The sequence below is a fragment of the Theobroma cacao genome, chromosome 10 (assembly GCF_053813885.1).
Source record: "Theobroma cacao isolate CCN51 chromosome 10, ASM5381388v1, whole genome shotgun sequence".
Classification (NCBI taxonomy): Eukaryota; Viridiplantae; Streptophyta; class Magnoliopsida; order Malvales; family Malvaceae; genus Theobroma; species Theobroma cacao.
This window is the reverse complement of record NC_142648.1, coordinates 5,607,151-5,625,517: the sequence shown is the minus strand read 5'-3', so window position 1 is coordinate 5,625,517 and position 18,367 is coordinate 5,607,151. Positions and strand designations below refer to the sequence as shown.

The window sequence follows — 18,367 nt, the reverse complement described above, 5'->3', positions numbered from 1 at the left end:
TAGAGTGTAAATATCTACATTTTCAACCGAAAAGACATGTTCTATAAGTGGAGAAAGACTCGTATTTATAGACTTAAAATTCATCTCATCTCTGTGAGATTTGTGACAATTAGACATCTCTAAACATATTTTTGCTCCTCTTATCTAGTCATTATATAAGTTTTATTTAAAAATAAATAAGAATAAATGATCCAAAATATGGAAATTGCACTTACTCTCAACAATTATGTATTTACTATCTTATTTAAAAAATTGAATTTAAATTTCTCTTTTTTCGGTACAAAATGTTTTAATATCCATAAAATGACACATTTATATAAAATCTAAAAATCCAATTAATACATAATGTAACCAGAATCAATTACAAATCACTTACAAACATCCCATTCATATTCTAAAAATGAAGTCATGTCAATTACTCATGCATGTTGATGTTATTAATATAACGTTTGTGCTAAATAATCTGAAATTTTAGAAGAAGAAACAAAAATAATGACGGTGTGTGTAAATAATAAATATTTTTTATTTTATTTGAACTTTTTGGGTTATTATTTTTTTAACTTTTTATTATTTTTTTTCATAATAAATAATAAAGAGTTAATAGCACTCAAGTATTTTGTTCATTGTTTGGTATATGATCTTTTATGTAAAGAGTAAGATTCGAATATCTTTTTTTTCAATTATAAAAAAAAATTAACAAAAGAAAAACACATGATTTAAGAAGAAAAATAGAAAATTATTAGTATTTATTATTTATTTTGATGATACAATAATCATAATAATGACACGTAATAAGGTGTCATAATTACTCTTAGAAAAGTCCTAATAACATTAACGTAATGCAACGTACTCCGTCCAAACAAATGCATGCATGGATCAAGACATTGCAATTTTATTTTCAAAATTACAAGTGACAAAGATTGAATATACGGCTACCTAAGTAAACTTTCATCCTTCATTTATGGTAAGTAATCATCATCTCCGCCACCTCCGTACCCGGAACCATAGCCAGAGCCACTTCCATAGCCTGAACCATGGCCAGAACCATTGCCGCCACCGCCACCTCTGCCACCACCTCCTCCACCTCCACCACCACTACCTCCACCCCTACCACCACCACTTCCATATCCAGACCCACTTCCAGACCCGGATCCATAGCCTGAACCGCCTCCGCTACCACTACCTCCACCTCCACCACCACCTCCTCCTCTGCCACCACCACCACCTCCTCCACTTCCTGTCCCACTACCAGACCCATATCCTGACCCGTATCCAGACCCATACCCACTGCCTGATCCAGAGCCACCTCCACCACCTTCTCCGCCACCACCACCACCACCTCCTCCACTACCGTAAGCTCCTGAGCCATATCCGGAGCCACTTCCAGAACCATACCCTGAACCATATCCAGACCCTGACCCCAAACCATTGCCACCACCTCCACCTCCCCCGCTTCCTCCTCCACCACCACCACCTCCTCCTTTGCCTACAGCCTTAAGTGACCTAGCAGCAAAGGCCAAGTCCACAAAGAGCAAAACCAAGAATGCAGCACCAATAACCCTAGAACTGGTCATTTTGAAGCTAAAAACAAAAGCTCAATGCAGCTTTAAAGTGTATTGTACGTACCACTCAGAATACAAGAAGGCAAGCTTTGCTGATTGAGAAAAGGGGAGAGGCCAGGGTGTGTATTTATAGGCATTGCAGCAGCCAAAGAAGTACAGCTCCCCAGAGTTAGCTGAAATTCTAGTAGCTTCTTTGGGTAAAAAGAGAAGAATGAGATGAAGATAATAATGGGGGAACGTGTCGCTTGCTCTTGGGATTGTTAGTGGTGTTGGTGGTGGGGTGGCGTTGGGTGGTGATGGTGGTGGCACTGTCTTCTACTGTCTGCATGCAATTTCAGGATTAAAGTTTCTTTCCCCACTTTTGACTTGAGCTTCTATGCCTATAAAAATATGACTTTGGGGATGAGACCAATTGGGATGCCTTTGTATTATTTTTGTCCTTATGTGAATGCATGTACTTCCCACACCACAAAATCTTTATATGATAACAATCAAATCATTTTAACTATAAGAATGCAATCCAAGTTTATATCTCTTACCTTGGATTAATAATAAACAAGTTGCGTTATTCGAGCCCTATACATTACCCATTTAAATATGATATATAAATACATTAAATTTGAAGATATTTATCATTTTTCCCTAAGAAAAGACCAAGGAAAAAAAAAAAGAAGAGTAAGAAACATGATCCTTCATTTTTATCTTAAAATACAATATTATCTCTATAAATTAATATTTGATAACCTCGATTAAATAATATTTTTAATCGGTTCCGATTTGAGGCCAATGTAGTAAATTAATAATTTGTTAAATTCATAAGATAATACATTTAAAAAAAATACATAAGTCTCACTTGATATAAATCTTTTTATATATCAAAATTATATATATACATTACTCAATTTCAAAAACATTTATAAAATATGATTCCAATGTTACTTGTTTTCTCTTGAAATTGATGTTTTTTTGGACCTCATCTCGAACTTTTCTTAATGTATTAAGGTACTATGATGTAATGTTCATGTATTGAAAGAAAAAATTATGCACAATACATATATATTATGTTCAATTAATGTTTTGAAAAAAAAATATTAATTTATCGATTAAATAATACCTCAATTAATTAATAAAAATTTTATGGTTTCAAAAGTGTTAATTTATATAGATTTAACTGTTTTGTGTAGCCCATGGTATATGCTCAGAGTATTAGATTTTTTATGGTATATTTATAGCACAATATAGCATTTATAAACACAAAAAAAAAAGATTTTATTAATAATTAATTTTCAAATTTTAAAAATTATTTTTGATATAAATAATAAACAAATATTTAACTACATATACATGTTTAATGCTTGTTTTGCCTAATTTGAAATAAAGAATGTTTACTTAATTAAACTATTCTTCTCTTCGCACCCGAGCATTTTGCTCATTGATTGGTACATGATCCCTTATCTATAGAGACTGTTCTTCTCTTCTTTGCTATTTTTTTCATCATTCAAATGCTCTAATATTTTTCTCTCATTCCGTTGCTAAGCTCTAAATAATTCTTTAATTAACATAAACCCTCTCAATTAACCTCACTTTCTTTGTCCCTTTCACTGTTCCTTCCATCTTAGACTCTTTTCCCCTCTGTCTTCTCTCATAGGTTTCTTTTTCCCTGTAATTTGTTGTCTAAAAAAGTTAAACATGTGTCACTTTAACCACATATAAAAATATCCATGTCTCGTATAAATATTCATTTTAAAGATACATTTTATGTAAGGTATAAATTTATTAAATTAAAAAAAAAACAAAGATACCCCCAAGGGTGTTATTTACTACCACTTACCAAAACCTTCCTTTGTAGATAATTTTCCATATACAATGAAGTATAGTTTAACCCCCTCACAATATTTTGTCTCATGTCATATATAATATAATATAAGGTAAAATATTCTCATATTTTTAATTTTTAGTCATAATTTCAAAAAGATCTATTAATTTTTGAAATAGACATTTTGTTTAAAATTTTTTTTTACTAAACATATAGGTCCAACCGTTAGTCAATCGTTAATATTTCTGTTAATTTGATGACGTTATAATATTAAAAATATAATTTTACTTTTTATTAATTTAAAAAATTACTATTAAATATATTTAAAAAAAAATCGAGAGAGCACCAGATCTGGTGCTCCCTAAGGAAAGGGAACACTAGTCAGCAAACAAATGGGAACCATCGATCATATTATTTGAGAGAAAAAAATAAGAGAAAGAAAAAACGGTATTTTAGTCATTTTATATTTTATATGAATGATATTTATATTTTTTTAAAAAAAATATTCATTTCAAAAACTAATAAACCCGTATAAAATTATAACTAAAAATTAAGAAAGTGAGATTATTTTACCTTATAATATAATAATGGAGTGATCATGCAATGCAATTCCATTCCTTTTCAACCTCATCAATCATGTATTAATAACTGTAAATGATCTAAGATAAACTTTGATTAATTATATTGCCCACTAAAACATGTTTAAAAGTCAAAACCAAATGACAAACACATGGCAATTCCTACAATGTAAAAGAAATAAAGAAATGAGCCTTGGAATTAAACTTTGGTCACTCTCCCTCACTTGTTGATGGAAGACTTATCCTTTTATCATTACCAAGTACATACTGTTTGCAAAATCCACGTATATCAAGCTGAAAAGAGAGGAATAATATTTGCAAAGATCTTTGGAAGGCGGGCCCCTACCCGGAGGATTCAAGAATGATGCGATCATGGTGTTTGTCATTTGGACACGTAATATCCAAGGCCACAAATATATTACACCCACTAACTCACCGACCCAAAATTCCCCTCCCCTCTCCAATACATTTCTCTTGGAATGCTGGTGGGATTCCCTTCCTTTCTTAAAATATACGCTTCGCTTGACAACTGGCATTTTGCTTTCTCTACTTTGCTTGCCTACCAATTTGCCCTTATTCTCTTAGCATGCTTGCTTTCAATCATAGCGTTCTATACCCATCATACTCATTCCTCCAAATTATTACCATAGGGGGTTGCACTCAATTTCTGACTATATGTATTCTCTTAATGAATTACAGCTCTTAAAGCACTTATTATTTACACCACAAATTTAGTGTTATATATATAAATAATGAGTGTCGTAACTATTTAATTTTCATTGATAAAAAAAGTAAATATTAAAATATAGATATTTATAAATAAGATATAGTTTTGTACAAATACAAGCTCAATGATTTGAATTTAAACATTATCGTTTCTATTTTGTTATATTTAGATAATGTTATTTATAATTTTTAAATAAAAACAATTTAAATCGTTGTGGTACGGATAAAGATTGTAAATAAATTAAAAGCAAAAAAAGTCTTAACTCATTATGGGATCGCAAGTAAACAGAAAACTCTTTCTATTTCTTTTCAATCTTGTTAAGATTGGTTTGATAAGCTAATGATACATGTTAACAATGTTGAGAAGTGGTTTCGTATGTTACCCTCTAACTGGGAAAGAGATTGGACAATGCACATCCAACACATTGATTAGGAGATTGAATTATAATTTAGTTTTGAAATATGTGTTGTTGTTGATTGCCAAAAGATGGAGTGGAAGGCATTATGGAAGACCCAAGGGTTTTTTTAAGTGGCACGCATTATGTGCATAAAAGTGTATTGTTCTTGATTAGTGGTTACTGTGGTTTTAGGTTTACCAACTCTTTCAACATTTTAAGGTCCTCTTCTTCAACCATCGAATCTTTGGATTCACACTGGGTTGACGAACTTGATGTTGATGGCCTGGAATGTATGATAATGACTTTACATGGAATTATGAGGTGAAAACAGAAGACTTGAGTTCATTTTTTTATGCATCAAGTAATATTGCTGACAGACAGTACCAATGGAAAGAGGAAATAATTTAGACATGAAGCTCATATATACTCCATTTTTAGATCGTTAAAACTGTTGTCTCCAGAGGAATGTTCATTTTCTATTCAGATACCTGATTTTGTCTTCCATGGCTCTTGATGAGCACTTTGATTTCTTTTTCTTTTGGATACATACGAAATTATGAATAAGTCTAAGAAGATAACAACTTTAAATGGTTAAACCTCAAAAATCTTAATAAAGATAATAATTGATAGGTCTAATTTTAAATTTAGTTTTAATATTAACATAATATTTTAAAAAATTACTGAATTATTTAAATAAATTTTTATTATTTATTGTGTTTATCAAATCTTTATATTTTTATTTTGAATCAAATAAATTTTTATAACTAATTATTATTTATTAAAATATTTATCATTTTATATCACGTGACACTTAATGTGTCAAACTAACATATTGTAGTGGATAATAATATAATTTGTTAATATGACATAATTATAACCATATGATATTTCTCACTTTTCACCTAAACATCATATAAATATAAAAATGATAAATTATAAAAATTTATTTAACATAAAATAAAAATATAGTTATTTAACTAAACATAATAAACAAATAAAAATTCATTGAAATTTTTTTAATAATTGATGTAATTTTTAAAGTATCATACCTAACATTCTATTATATGAAAACCCAAACCTAACATATTAACATAATATCACGTGATAATGTTGAGCTTGTGATGGACAAATCATCTATATTTCCCTAATTATTTTGTACTGAATTGAATCACATGAGCAGATAATGTAATCCTGGCTACTGCCTAGTGCCGAATCTGCTAATAATCCACTGAATTTCTTTTTAAACTACAAGAAACACGTTTCATTGAACGCAGCCTAACCCTGTTAATTCTTTAATTTAAATCAACTAAGCCAAAAGGTCAATGGCAATTTGACATATAATTTTATTAAGTTAAATACTCAAGTACAACAGCGAATTTCTACTAATTTTTTAAGAAGAATTTCAACTTACTTTTCCTTCTTTTGTCCCCCCTCCTTTCTTCAGGACTATTGGGGGAAATTTTACTTGGAACCTGCCATGAGCTCAAACTGTTGGAATGATGAATACATCAATGAGATGGCAGAAGTACAGAAAAAACCCGTCAATGTAAAATATTATTCTTTAGAAAAGGAAATCGCATATTGTTAGCAGATTGATGATGAATAACATCATATACTATAATAATACTAACATATATATACAGAAATGCTTTGCAGTGTCTATAGCTCAAAATAATACTGACAGCTATGGCAAATATCTCTGATCTTTTAGGCCTCAATTTTACCGACCAAGAACTACCATTTATGGTTTAGTGGAAATCAAGTTGGTGAGGTCAAAAGAAATGACCAGTAACTGTTTTTACCTTCAGGCTTCACGCATCAGTAACTTTGCTGACAATAGTTAAGGCGAGCTTTGCAATGCCTGATTCTGGGGATTGCCGAAGCCGTCCAATCACTGGGAACAACTCTGATGCACGGAGGAACTGTCGGCAATGTGGATATGCACACATCTTTCCCAGTGAGAAAAGAGCTATCTTTAGAGGTGACTCATTAATAGCATCCTTTCTGCTTGGGTTTAAAGCAACTACTGTACAGTCAGCTACCAATTTTAATAAAGCCTGCCAATAAGAGAAAAAAAAAAAAAAAAAAGGCATACAGGAATCACCATTTAAGTTAGGTAATCAAGATGGTAAGAATTAGTAAATTCTGTTTGCGCCAATTTTAATAAAGCCTGCCAATAAGAGAAAATAAAAAAAAGAAAGGCAAACGGGAATCACCATTTAAGTTAGGTAATCAAGGTGTAAGAATTAGTAAATTCTGTTTGCTCATGTCTTGCGGCCCCTATTGCAGCCAAAATATGAAAGTTCTTGCCAACTGTGTTTGGTGTTACATATCCATATCACCTTGTTTTTTTATTACTTTCAAACAGAGACGTTAAAGGAGATATATATCAATTTCTGAAAATTAAGTTATTTAACAATGGTTTTCTGACTAGAAAAAAATTCAAAAGCATGCATGTCTTTGAAACCAACGATGACTTCAAGCTTCAATGACTCACAAATTTAACTTCTTGGGAGCTTAAAGAGCTAGCTTGATTTGTTGTTATCAAATAGTCACACAAGCAATAACACTAGGATCAATGCACTATGTCTACTGACCTGAATGGCCCCCTTGGAGATAATTTCCTCGCAGAGCTTGTTTGAGTTGCGTACAAGATTACTCAATGCACCTGCAGCATTTGCTTTAGTCTTGTCTTCCTCTGCTGAAAGCAGGAGCTTTGCTAGTTGAGGTATAGATCTCCTGAGTTCTTCATACAACATATCATTATGGTAGGCAGCATTCCCAATCTGTGGAGAGAGAATTAATAAGCAGCTGTAAATTATATGTATATATGCCATAGCAATAGAGCCAAAGACATACTGCTTCTATAATTTTTATAATTAGAGCTACTGCCATAATCACTAAGAACAGGTCTTACTGCAAAACATGCAAATTTCCTTGTTCGTTTGTCTGGATCAGCACACCGATCAATAAGAAGCCCAATGATGTGATGTCTTGCCTACAGCATATACATTGGTCAGTAAGAATCTGATAGCCTGCAACATAATTTTTCATATGGTGTTTGTGCTCAAAGACTGATAAAAATCACAATGCTTATCTCCATATCCCAAAGTCCAAGTAATGAATTGAAAAATGTTGAGAAAATTATAGAACTCCAGTTCATACAGTTTACCATGGCACAATGTGATATATTGTTATTTGTTTGGTACTTACCAGTGCATCATAAAAGTATGCACTATGGCGACACATGTTGCCTAGAGCATTGCAAGCTTTGGCACGAATATTGGGATCTTCATGAGTGAGAAAGCCCCGCAGAATATCTAATATTGAAGCCCCATTAATGAATTCATAGAAACCCTGCATGACCATATGATCTAAAATTCATTAGTCAGACCATGGGCTTCTAGTATAAGTTCATCCCCCTTTAAAAGAGGATCTAAAAGGCTACAAATTTACATTTTATCTTGCTTTCTAAGTGAAACTTCAGAATCCATAAACTGGTTCATAGGAGACCACAGTCATTAGAAGAAAAGCCTTATGAATCAAACAAAATTAAGATACAATGGAGGAAAGACGTCAACTGCATAATTTCAGGAATTAAACATAAATCACAACATGATGATTGATAAGGAAATGAAAGGGTAACAACTCAGCCATGGGGAGAAAAGGCTTCATTATAAAAGAAAGCTTAAAATTGAAATTACAAGATCACCTTTGTAAGACTGCTCAAATAGGAAAAAGTTTTCATATTAAGCTGCTAGCTGAGCCATTCATTCAATTTTGGAAAACACTTGTCTCAGACCACTGTGTTTTAGAAGCTAAATTTAACTATGGAAAGGAACTAAGTTAACTTTTACATCTAATGATTCAGCAGGGACTATTTGACAATTTGATGAAAACATAACCTGACCTTATCCATTCGAGCTAGATCAGAAACAATCATCAAAGTGTCCAGTGTGGCTTCTCTTGGACTTGAACAATCGAGCAACTTTCTCATTCTATTTGGATCCAACAACCCTTTCCCAACAAGTTGAACTGCAAGTGGTCGATGTCCTATCATTTTGGCAAGAAATGCAACGGTCCTTCCCAGGTCCTTTGACTCTAATTGCTCCAAACAACGAAGAATGATGCCAGGCACTCCCACCTGAGAATTTCAGAAAACACTAAATGAGGAAAGTATAGGCTCTCAATAACTCGAGGCTATCTTAGCACCTTAAACATTATTCACATCAAACCTAACAACTAGAAAGCAGACAAGCCCATCAAATGTGTGCTTTTCCATGACCTCTTTTTTTAAGTTAAGGGGGTAAACGGCACTTAAAGAAATAAGAAACCATCTCTAGAAAGTTAGCGAGTTGCTTATTTAAAGCAGTGCACACAGTCCTGGGCACTGAACAGCCAGATAGGAGTTATAAGCTTCCTCCTTATAACCAAGCACCTTTCAGCTAGAGAAACACTTTGAATGGCACATTTTCTTATGATAACCCCACAAGAAAGCAGTCTGGAGAACCGCCTTCCTACTCCAACCTATAGCCTAGGAAAAGAAAGAAGGGATAGGATCTGACCTCCAGGAGGATTTTAATATATTTCCCCATGTCATCCTCAATTGCTTTCACCATGTCCTTGTCTTCCATGCATACTCTACTAGCAGGTGAACCCATGTTGAGGATAAACCCACTATTTACAGAAGCAGTGGCAAGTGGCAAGCCAGGAGCATTTTGTACAGCAACAAAAGGAAATGCTAAAAAATCAATTACTGTATTTATCATATCTCTGACTCCATCCTTCCCTCCACCAGGCCCAATCCAAGACCTCACAAGCTTGAGATGAACATCAGATATCAAACTACAGATGAGCTTCATGTGTTCGCTGCTGAGCAAAGCTTGACGAAAGGTTAAAAGTCCACCTGAAAGGCAGTGACATATTGCTGAAACTGCCCATACAACCCCTGTAGGAGACAAGCCAACTCCATCATTGAGGCTACCAACTCCTTGATGTGAAGCATTCAGATGGTTGCTGGCCAACAAATTAATAAGAAGCAAAGGGATACCGCTTGCAATCAACTGTTGTACAGCCAATGGTCCTCCCCATTTCAGCTTGGACTCTAACAAGCCAACACATCCATCCCTAAGACCATGCCAATATGAGAGAACCACTTTAGGGCTCTTAGAGCCAACTTCATTTTCAATCTCTGATGAAATTTTAAGGTGATCACAAAGTGTGCTAGTTGGAGGAATCAAGGGCACTGCAATTTCAGATATGGAAGACTCGACGGACAGTCCGCCTTCAAGCGATAGAATGGAAGCAAGAGCTAGCATGGCTGATGCAGAATGAGGTTGTAATGAAGTAATAGTTGTATCATTAGAAGAAACATGGTGAGCAAGGATCGAAAGTCGAGTGAGTTGCTTCTTTGGTGAGGTTGTAAGCATAAATAATGCAGAATTTCTTCCAGTAGACTTTAAGCATTGAGCAACTGTAGCAATGAGAAGGCAGGAATGCAGAGTCAAGGCTGGAGGATTGCTTATTTTACACTTCAAATTAGCTGTCTCAGTTTGTGCATCTTTGCTTAATGATGAACACAAAGATAATATAGAGAATAGCTCTGAGACAATGGTACCATCTGCTCCACCACTAACAACAGTGGTAACAGGCAGGGAATTCGGAAAGCCACAAAGAACAGTTGGAATAATTCCATTGTGGAGGCAGCACCTTGACAAAATCTGAAACAAGTTAAGAAAAAAATCTATTAATATATTATGCTACAATAAGCAACCAAATATAGTTAGGATATAAAATAAATGTTAATTAAAGTCTTCAGCTGCTCCTCAGTATGGAAAAATTTTCAGAAACAGGAAGAAATACCTGAATAGCAGCAGATAGTGCTGGCTCTACACGTTGATGAAGGCAATGGACTATAGCAAATTGCACAGCTTTTGATCTGACAAATGCCCTAGTCACTACATCAATAACTTTTGCTGATTCTGTTCCAGTCAGCAAACCTCGGGCATGATCTCTGATGTCAAGTCGGACCAAAGAATGATTCCACAAAGCATCCAAGGGAAACAAATTGGGATTTTCCTTCACAAAAGAAATTTCTAGAGCATCCATCAATGACCAGATAGCCCTACATGCTTCACAAGCAGCACGCAGCATATTTGTGGATCCAGAACTGAGACTTGAGCCTGAAGTTGCTAAACAAAGACATAAGTGGTCCACCAAACGGGACGTTACAGCATTGTCCAAAATCTGTTTCAATGATTCATTCACCATAGAGGGAGAAGAGATTCCCTTAGGAACCTGAGTCAAAGAATATGCTCTAAGACCCTGAGCTACTCTAGCTAATATAGTTGTGATGCACGCACAAGACTCAGAGAAAACTCTCCCAGAGGGATCTTCAATGCAACCGACGACCTATATAAACAAAATGACAGAGCTTGAATAAGGTGCCTGAATTGTTGGCAGAGACCAATATAAACCATAGAAAAATATACCTGTGAGAAAATTTCAACTAAGACAACCCAGTGCTTGAAATATGAATTGGCAATATCACTTCCATTATTTTCTGCCAGCAGCATTTTAGTAACTGAAAAACTCTGCAAAATTTACAGAGAAATTTCAGCCATATATAATAGTAGGAAAGAGTGTTTGACTTTGTAAATGATTCAGTGATCAATATTTAGATAGCTCTTCAATAACTTTTCATAATAGTCATTTGTTTTCAGAAACCCAGATAGAGAAAGTTCAATACACTTGACAGAAAAAAAAATAAAAAAAATAGAGAAAAGAAAATACGGTGCATGTTTATGATTATGAAAACTGGGTGGCTATGTCCAAAATCAAAGTAACCATAAACATGGTTGATTTATTCATAAAACCCAAGGCTAAGCTGGCATGATACATGGTGCTAGAAATGGGGGAGGAATTACTGAATGAGAATTAGTTTTATACCTTTGCTACTAGCTCGAAAACATCAGATGATTTCAAACCAACTAATATGGCAGTGAAATTTAGAAGTTCACACATTATTTCATCAAGAATTCCATCAGAATGGAGAGCACCAGCTGAAACTAGATTTGAAAGAATTCTCAACGACTGACTTGAATGGAGAATATCTTGATCCCTGTACAAGCCACTGTAAAATGAGAGCTGACTTCAAGAAAGTATCAGTAGACATCTGGAATTTGATTCAAGGAGATTTATAATAAGCCACTCTAGAATGCTTCAGAAACACTGGAATCAAGTAAAACAAAATAACCAAATGACAGAGCAACATTATAGCCAGCATTGAAATAATAACTCTGGAAATACATTTTATAAAATGATACAAGGTTTATCTTTCAAGAAAATCTGCCTCAACAATAGTGAAAAAGACCATTTCCCTAGCTGCACCATGTTGATTATGATTTATGATTCCATCTTTCCCCCACCCTGCTCCTTGGTTTTGAAATCTTTGAGATGTCTTTTGGTTAATGACTTAGCAATAACTGAATTTTCCAATTATTTTATTTTTGTTGATATTATATGAAGGCATCACTTGGAAATTGGAATCTTGGACATTAAATTTTGTCATTTTTATCCTGTGCCATTTTAACATCTATAGTTTGCCTTGGAATCTAGTGTTTGCCAATGTAACTTGGTAACAATTATAACAAACAGACAGTCCCCCATTAAAGGAAATGAGAAACTGAGAAAGTCTAACCTCAATACTTGGAAATACTAAGTACTTTAGTTAAATAAGTACCACCTCTTTCCTCTCTCCCCCCCCCCCCCCCCCCCCCCTCCCTTTGTGGATCAGTTTTTACTGCTTAGCATGCATATATATGGTTTTAGTTTCTAAAACATGGTAGGGACCACTGCCAAAAAAACAAAAACTCAGAAAACATAAAAAAGAAAGAAACTAGTTACTAAAACTGTGTTCTACATAAAGGCAAAACAGCCAATATGTGAAGCTAAAATAATTTTTTGTGATAGCACACTTACAAAATGAGATATAACTTTTAGATTCATCATAAACCATTCTTTGCAAGTTCACATTCATATCTAAGACTAAAAAATGTCTTGCAATGGAAGCTGGTCATAGTGCAACAACTTTGACTATGTTTTGCTTAGGAAAAACCAAAAAAAAAAATAGTAAAAAATAGAACTAAAGCTGCAGTGATAACTAACACATTTCAACCAGACAATCAAGTTAGATACTTGATGCTAAATGAAGATGATCCATAGACTCATTTTTTTACCTGCAAGCATTTTGTGATCCTTCTGACCATCTTTTGATTGGCAGCAAAACAAGTGCTAATGCTTCATTATCCTTACCAATAATTTGTGCACCATTAACTGTGCGGGAGTTATTTTCTAATCGGTCCAATGCCTGGTTACCTGAAGAGAGATATAAATCTTAAAATGTCATAACAATGAAATGTATAGAGAAAACCAATTTCTGAATGATAATAAAGCTAGAGAATACTAACACTAGAGACAAGATTGGCTTTAAAAACAGTAGGTTAAGATTCTATCATTTTCAGAGTGAAGGGAGGACAAATTCCTCTATAGAGCATCAGTTGGTTCATCTTAAAGCCCTTGACCTCTTATTATGAACTGTTTCTTTAGTTTATAGCTTTCATTAGATATGGTTAACCTATTTAACAAAAAGAAAAGCTTACATTTACATGAAAAGGTTGCAACATGCACGAGAACAACAAATGAAAAGGCAAATGTAGCACAGGAGGGAATAATCACTCATTTATTTCTCTCTGTCAAATAACACAAGTTAAAAACTAGATGCACCAGTTGGTCAAGGAAATCAAACTTAATTAAGAATTCAAAACATCATAAATAAATTATACAAATATGAGGGGAAAAAAAAACAGAACTATGGTCACTTCAAAAAGATAAACACGTAGAAAAGAGCAAGATTCAAACTACTTTAGAAATCTCAGTTTACAAGTTTAAAACTAGATCGACCTAGTGTTTCTGGAGCAAGTCAAACAAAACAAACAATAGTCAAGTAACTCCACAACATAGGCAAATTATATGAACTTGACAAAAAGAAACAATGATAATATCAAATAATAAATAAACAAAACTAAACAAGGACACATGGCTTGAAATTACATTAGGAATTTCAGTTAAAAATTAAAAAATGAGAAAGGGGCAAATATATAGTATTAAAATCATCAATCTGTGAGCAAAAGTCAATGTGTATATTCCACCAATCATCAGATCACAATATTCTCCAATTAATGCAGCATGGAAAAGAGTTGCTTGAACTTTAGTTAAATTTTGTGATTTTGTTATATTTTATGAGTTTATTTGATATTTTAATATAGAGTTATGATTTTACTATTTAGGCTATATTGTATTAATTAGTGTTTTCCTTATTGTCCAAGTATTAGGGCATTAGGATTTACTGATGTTTTTTAGTTTCTAGTTGGTTTTGGATTATCAATTATTGAGACTGTGGAACACCCAATATCTAGGATTCTTCTGAACCTCTACCCCTTATTTTCAACTCTGATTTCTAACCTTTTCTCTTTCCCTTTCTTATTCTACATCACTAATGGACAAATATGAACTGAAAACAACAACGTAGCATTGTCTACCTGACTGCTTAATGTCATTGGGATTTGAAAATCCAGGAAACTCCTCATGAAGTACAGAATTTCCTTGGACAGTATTAGGACTATATTTTTGAGCATCACTGTGAAGGCTTGGAGCATTACAAGTCTCTGAAGCAGCAGGAGAATTGCCTTGACCTATGATCAAGTAGTTCACGATGGTGAAAAAAGAGTAAAACCTCTATGTTTCAAATAAGCAGTGAAAGCAATGTTCTCAAAAGGGAAAATATACCATTTGGTGTTTGGAAATTGTTTTCCTCACCCCTCAATGCAACATCAGATCGCCTGGTTGGAGTAGTTGTAGCAAGCACCTCCTTGAATGTTTGACTAAAATTAGACTTTAATATTCTAAGGATTTAGAAAAGAAAAAACTAACAAGTTTCTCTTCTATAGAAGATAAAATGACAATTTTCTTGGAAGGAGTACAGACTCTTGCTGCTTAGAGTAAACAAAAGTTTCTCTTTGCATTTTTTTATCTCAATAATGGAAGCATAATATTTTGTACACATCAGCTACATTACCCTGGCCTCAACTTCATCTAAGGTTTCTTTAACAAATGGATGTTCAAGAAGCGCTGGCCATGTCAATCTATTTTGAGGTACCTGTTTCCAATGATATTAAAAATAAAATCAGGATTTGAACTTTAAAGTAAAGATAAAGATCATAACAAATAACTTTGCATCTAGACAACAGAAAAACCTTGTTAAGCAATCCCTTAAGAAAGCTTTTGAAACTTGCACTCATGTCATCAGGGTATATGACTGGATCCTGAAATATTGCTTGTAAATTAGTATTTCCTTGGCACAGCATAATTTACAGTTAGGCAAGGCAAAATTATATTTTAAAGAAAAAATTTTTGGGTAATTGTGCCTTAATAATACACTAAATAGGAAAATTTTTTTAGAAAAATAAGATTCCTCTTAATGTGCACCTTCACTATGTGCCGGATGAGTGCATATACTGAATTTGTATAAAAGGGAGGCTGCCCAACGAATAATTCATACCTGTTGCATTTATGGCTAGTGTTTAATTCAATGTGAACAAGAGATAAAGGACATGACAGCACATCTTATTCATCTAGCAAAAAATCAATTAAACAAAGAGCTTCCTCGCTGTAAAATTAGGAAAAATGCGTGCATACAGTATAACTCCAAGAGACCACAGGTCAACAGTGTGGTTGTAGGGCTGTTCTCGCACAAGCTCTGGGGCCATGTACAAAGGGGTGCCTGCAAAAAATTTGTAGAAGCACTACTGAACTAGCATAAATGAAGGAAAATCTGGTTGAATAAGAGAGAAACTTAAAAAGCCATATATATACTAATATCAGGCAAACCTTTTATGGATCTTAAAACAACAGTATTTGTGGACATTGCACGTGCAAACCCAAAATCACAAAGCTGCAATAAGTGGAAGACTGCACAAGTTACAAACAAAAGATGCCCTTTGAAGAACAATTAGCATAAAGTAAGAGGCCTCAGCATCGAATTGGACATGAATATGGAAGGTGTACAATTAGCACAATGATACAAAAATGCTACCAATTCCTAACTAAAAATCAGAACATGACTACTCTTCACAGACACAATGCTAAACTTATTAAACACATGCATAGCATCTAACAAACCAACCTTAACAACAGAACCAGCACCAATGAGAATGTTTTGTGGCTTCATGTCACGATGAATGATACGGTTGGAATGCAAGTAATGCAATGCCCTCACCTACATAATAACAACCAAAAGAAGGGGAATTCCAAGTCCAGCAAACTAGTGAGCTTGAAGCCAGTAATGAAAAAATTCACTTTGACAGCAACATTTCTAAGATGAAAGTACCAGTTGCTTAGCAATTGCTTGAACTTGTTCTTCAGGAAGGCATTTATCATCCTCTAGAATCTGAAATAGATCACCCTGCATACCACGAAAACTCCATCAACTTATAATATTTTCCAAATTAATCAGTTGTGCGCATCATTTAAAGATAGGAGATTATTACTTGCGCGAACTCAGTGACAACACAGAATTCTTGTTGGCTTTCAAATGAATCAATCATTTCTATGATATTTTCATGCTTCAACTTTCGCAAAATCTGCAAAAAGTAAGAGGTTAAATCACAAATTACCAAAAAAAATTAAACAACATTGGCATGGACAAATCTTATAAAGAATAATTATGCATTTATTTGAAACATTAGATGATACCTCGATTTCCTGTCTTAAGTTATGGATGTCCTTCTCAGTTTTCCCATGCTTCATAATAAACTTCATTGCTACAGTCTGATATTGAAAATTATATAATAACATTATAAAAAAATTGACCAAAAATTAAAAAAAAAAAGAAATGATATGGAAATGGAAAAATTACCTGGCCGGTGTATTTTCTCCGTCCTTTATATACTTTTCCAAAAGAGCCTTCACCTACTAGCTCTATTACATGATACTCCTCTATTCCCATTCTTTTACTTCCACAATTTTTACTTATCTGCTTCTTGTTTTCAAGCTAAGCAACAAAAAATAATAATAAGGAAGTAATTTGGATCTAAAAATCTGCTTTAAATTAGAATTAATTTCTATTTTCAAGATGAACAGGTAACATACACCCTAACTCTACGAAAGATTTCTAAATCGAGCACCATTTGGGAGCTGAGCAAGTGAAGGAAAATTTAAAAATTTAGAGGCAAAAAAAGGAAAAAGAAAAAAGAAAACAGCACTACTTAGAAACTTGCTTTAGGTTTTTAAAATTTTCATTTCGCATTCCTTTTTCCTGCATTCAATCGGCGATCAATGGTAGTAGCATTGGAGTGAAAATGAAGAGTAAAATAAAATAAAATAACAATATTTGGAGAACAGAGAAGGGGAAGTACCTGACTTTGAACCAGGGGAGCCAAGCAAATCTAGAGAAAGTTTTCGAGAGAGAAAGAGGAGAGGAAAGCTAGACTGATTTTTTTGAAGAGAAAAATTTTGAAAATAAGTGTTAAAGAAAGTCCCGCTCGTCAGATTTAAAGTTAGTACGGAGTAGGCTCTCCGGGTCGATTTATTTGGGTTTGGATCCTTGGGTGCGGTTTTGAAAATTTTCTCTGAAGAATTTTGGTTTAATATCTTTTCTTTGGTATTACATTGAAAAAATTAAAAAAATCATTTTCAATATTATTTGAGTAAATTATTTTCAATATGTATCAAAAAATAAATTATTATGAAACATTTTAAAAATTTATTCAAAAACATAGTTTTTAGATTTTCTTAAGAAATTTAAATTACTTTGATTTAAAAAATAAATAATTATATTCCATTCATTTTAAATAAAATTAATGCTATGTATTTGAAATAAAATAAAAAAATAGGATAGTTTTATAATTGAAGAGGGGATAATTTTGTCATCTTACAAAATAGGAATGGGGATTTCGTCATTTCCTCTACCAACCATGAGTTGCAAGTTGCAAATCACAAAAGCACTTTCCAAGGAGCTTTTGGGGTTAGTCAGAAAATGACCGTTAAAAAGAGCCTTCGCGGTTAGTCGATAAAATGACCGTTAAATTGTGTTTTAAATCAAATTATCATGTGTTTTATTTAATTGAAAAAAATGAGATTTTATTAAAAATCATACATCAATTAATAAAATTAAATATTTAGATATTTTTAATTGTTGTGTGTTTGACTTTATATTATTTATAAAAAACT

At 33.3% G+C, this 18,367-nt stretch overlaps 2 protein-coding genes across 5 annotated transcripts; both read right to left on the bottom strand.

The window, feature by feature from the left end:
* Nucleotides 1-715: 715 nt before the first annotated feature.
* Nucleotides 716-1,929, bottom strand: LOC18586543 (uncharacterized). Its single transcript, XM_007010000.3, has one exon. It carries the CDS (start codon nt 1,572-1,574, stop codon nt 960-962), a length of 615 nt encoding a protein of 204 aa, XP_007010062.3. The 5' UTR covers nt 1,575-1,929; the 3' UTR covers nt 716-959.
* Nucleotides 1,930-6,670: 4,741 nt separating this feature from the next.
* Nucleotides 6,671-17,679, bottom strand: FU (kinase family with ARM repeat domain-containing protein). Of its 4 annotated transcripts, none has more exons than XM_018129698.2 (23): nt 17,554-17,679; nt 17,055-17,189; nt 16,892-16,966; nt 16,687-16,779; nt 16,527-16,601; nt 16,323-16,415; nt 16,028-16,091; nt 15,836-15,920; nt 15,626-15,698; nt 15,394-15,462; nt 15,216-15,296; nt 14,927-15,008; nt 14,680-14,832; nt 13,318-13,456; nt 12,029-12,212; nt 11,572-11,673; nt 10,943-11,491; nt 9,646-10,800; nt 8,991-9,224; nt 8,294-8,437; nt 7,998-8,078; nt 7,678-7,866; nt 6,671-7,137 (listed from the first exon to the last, which is right to left on the bottom strand). In XM_018129698.2, the coding sequence occupies exons 2-23, from the start codon at nt 17,142-17,144 to the stop codon at nt 6,892-6,894; spliced, it is 4,056 nt and encodes a 1,351-aa protein (XP_017985187.2). In that variant the 5' UTR covers nt 17,145-17,189; nt 17,554-17,679; the 3' UTR covers nt 6,671-6,891. The 4 variants fall into 4 exon arrangements, with proteins under 4 accessions (XP_017985187.2, XP_017985189.2, XP_017985188.2 ...); XM_018129700.2 differs by having other exon boundaries at nt 12,029-12,200; XM_018129699.2 differs by having other exon boundaries at nt 14,927-15,005.
* Between the last annotated feature and the right edge of the window lie 688 nt (nt 17,680-18,367).

Excerpts from the sequence above, each read along its gene's own strand:
- FU (XM_018129698.2), bottom strand. The coding sequence starts at position 17,144 with ATGGGAATAGAGGAGTATCATGTAATAGAGCTAGTAGGTGAAGGCTCT. Across the intron at positions 15,921-16,027 it reads TGTTTTAAGATCCATAAAAG|GCACCCCTTTGTACATGGCC; the intron begins GTTTGCCTGATA and ends AATTTTTTGCAG. Across the intron at positions 13,457-14,679 it reads CAATGACATTAAGCAGTCAG|GTAACCAGGCATTGGACCGA; the intron begins GTAGACAATGCT and ends ATCTCTCTTCAG.
- LOC18586543 (XM_007010000.3), bottom strand. The coding sequence starts at position 1,574 with ATGACCAGTTCTAGGGTTATTGGTGCTGCATTCTTGGTTTTGCTCTTT.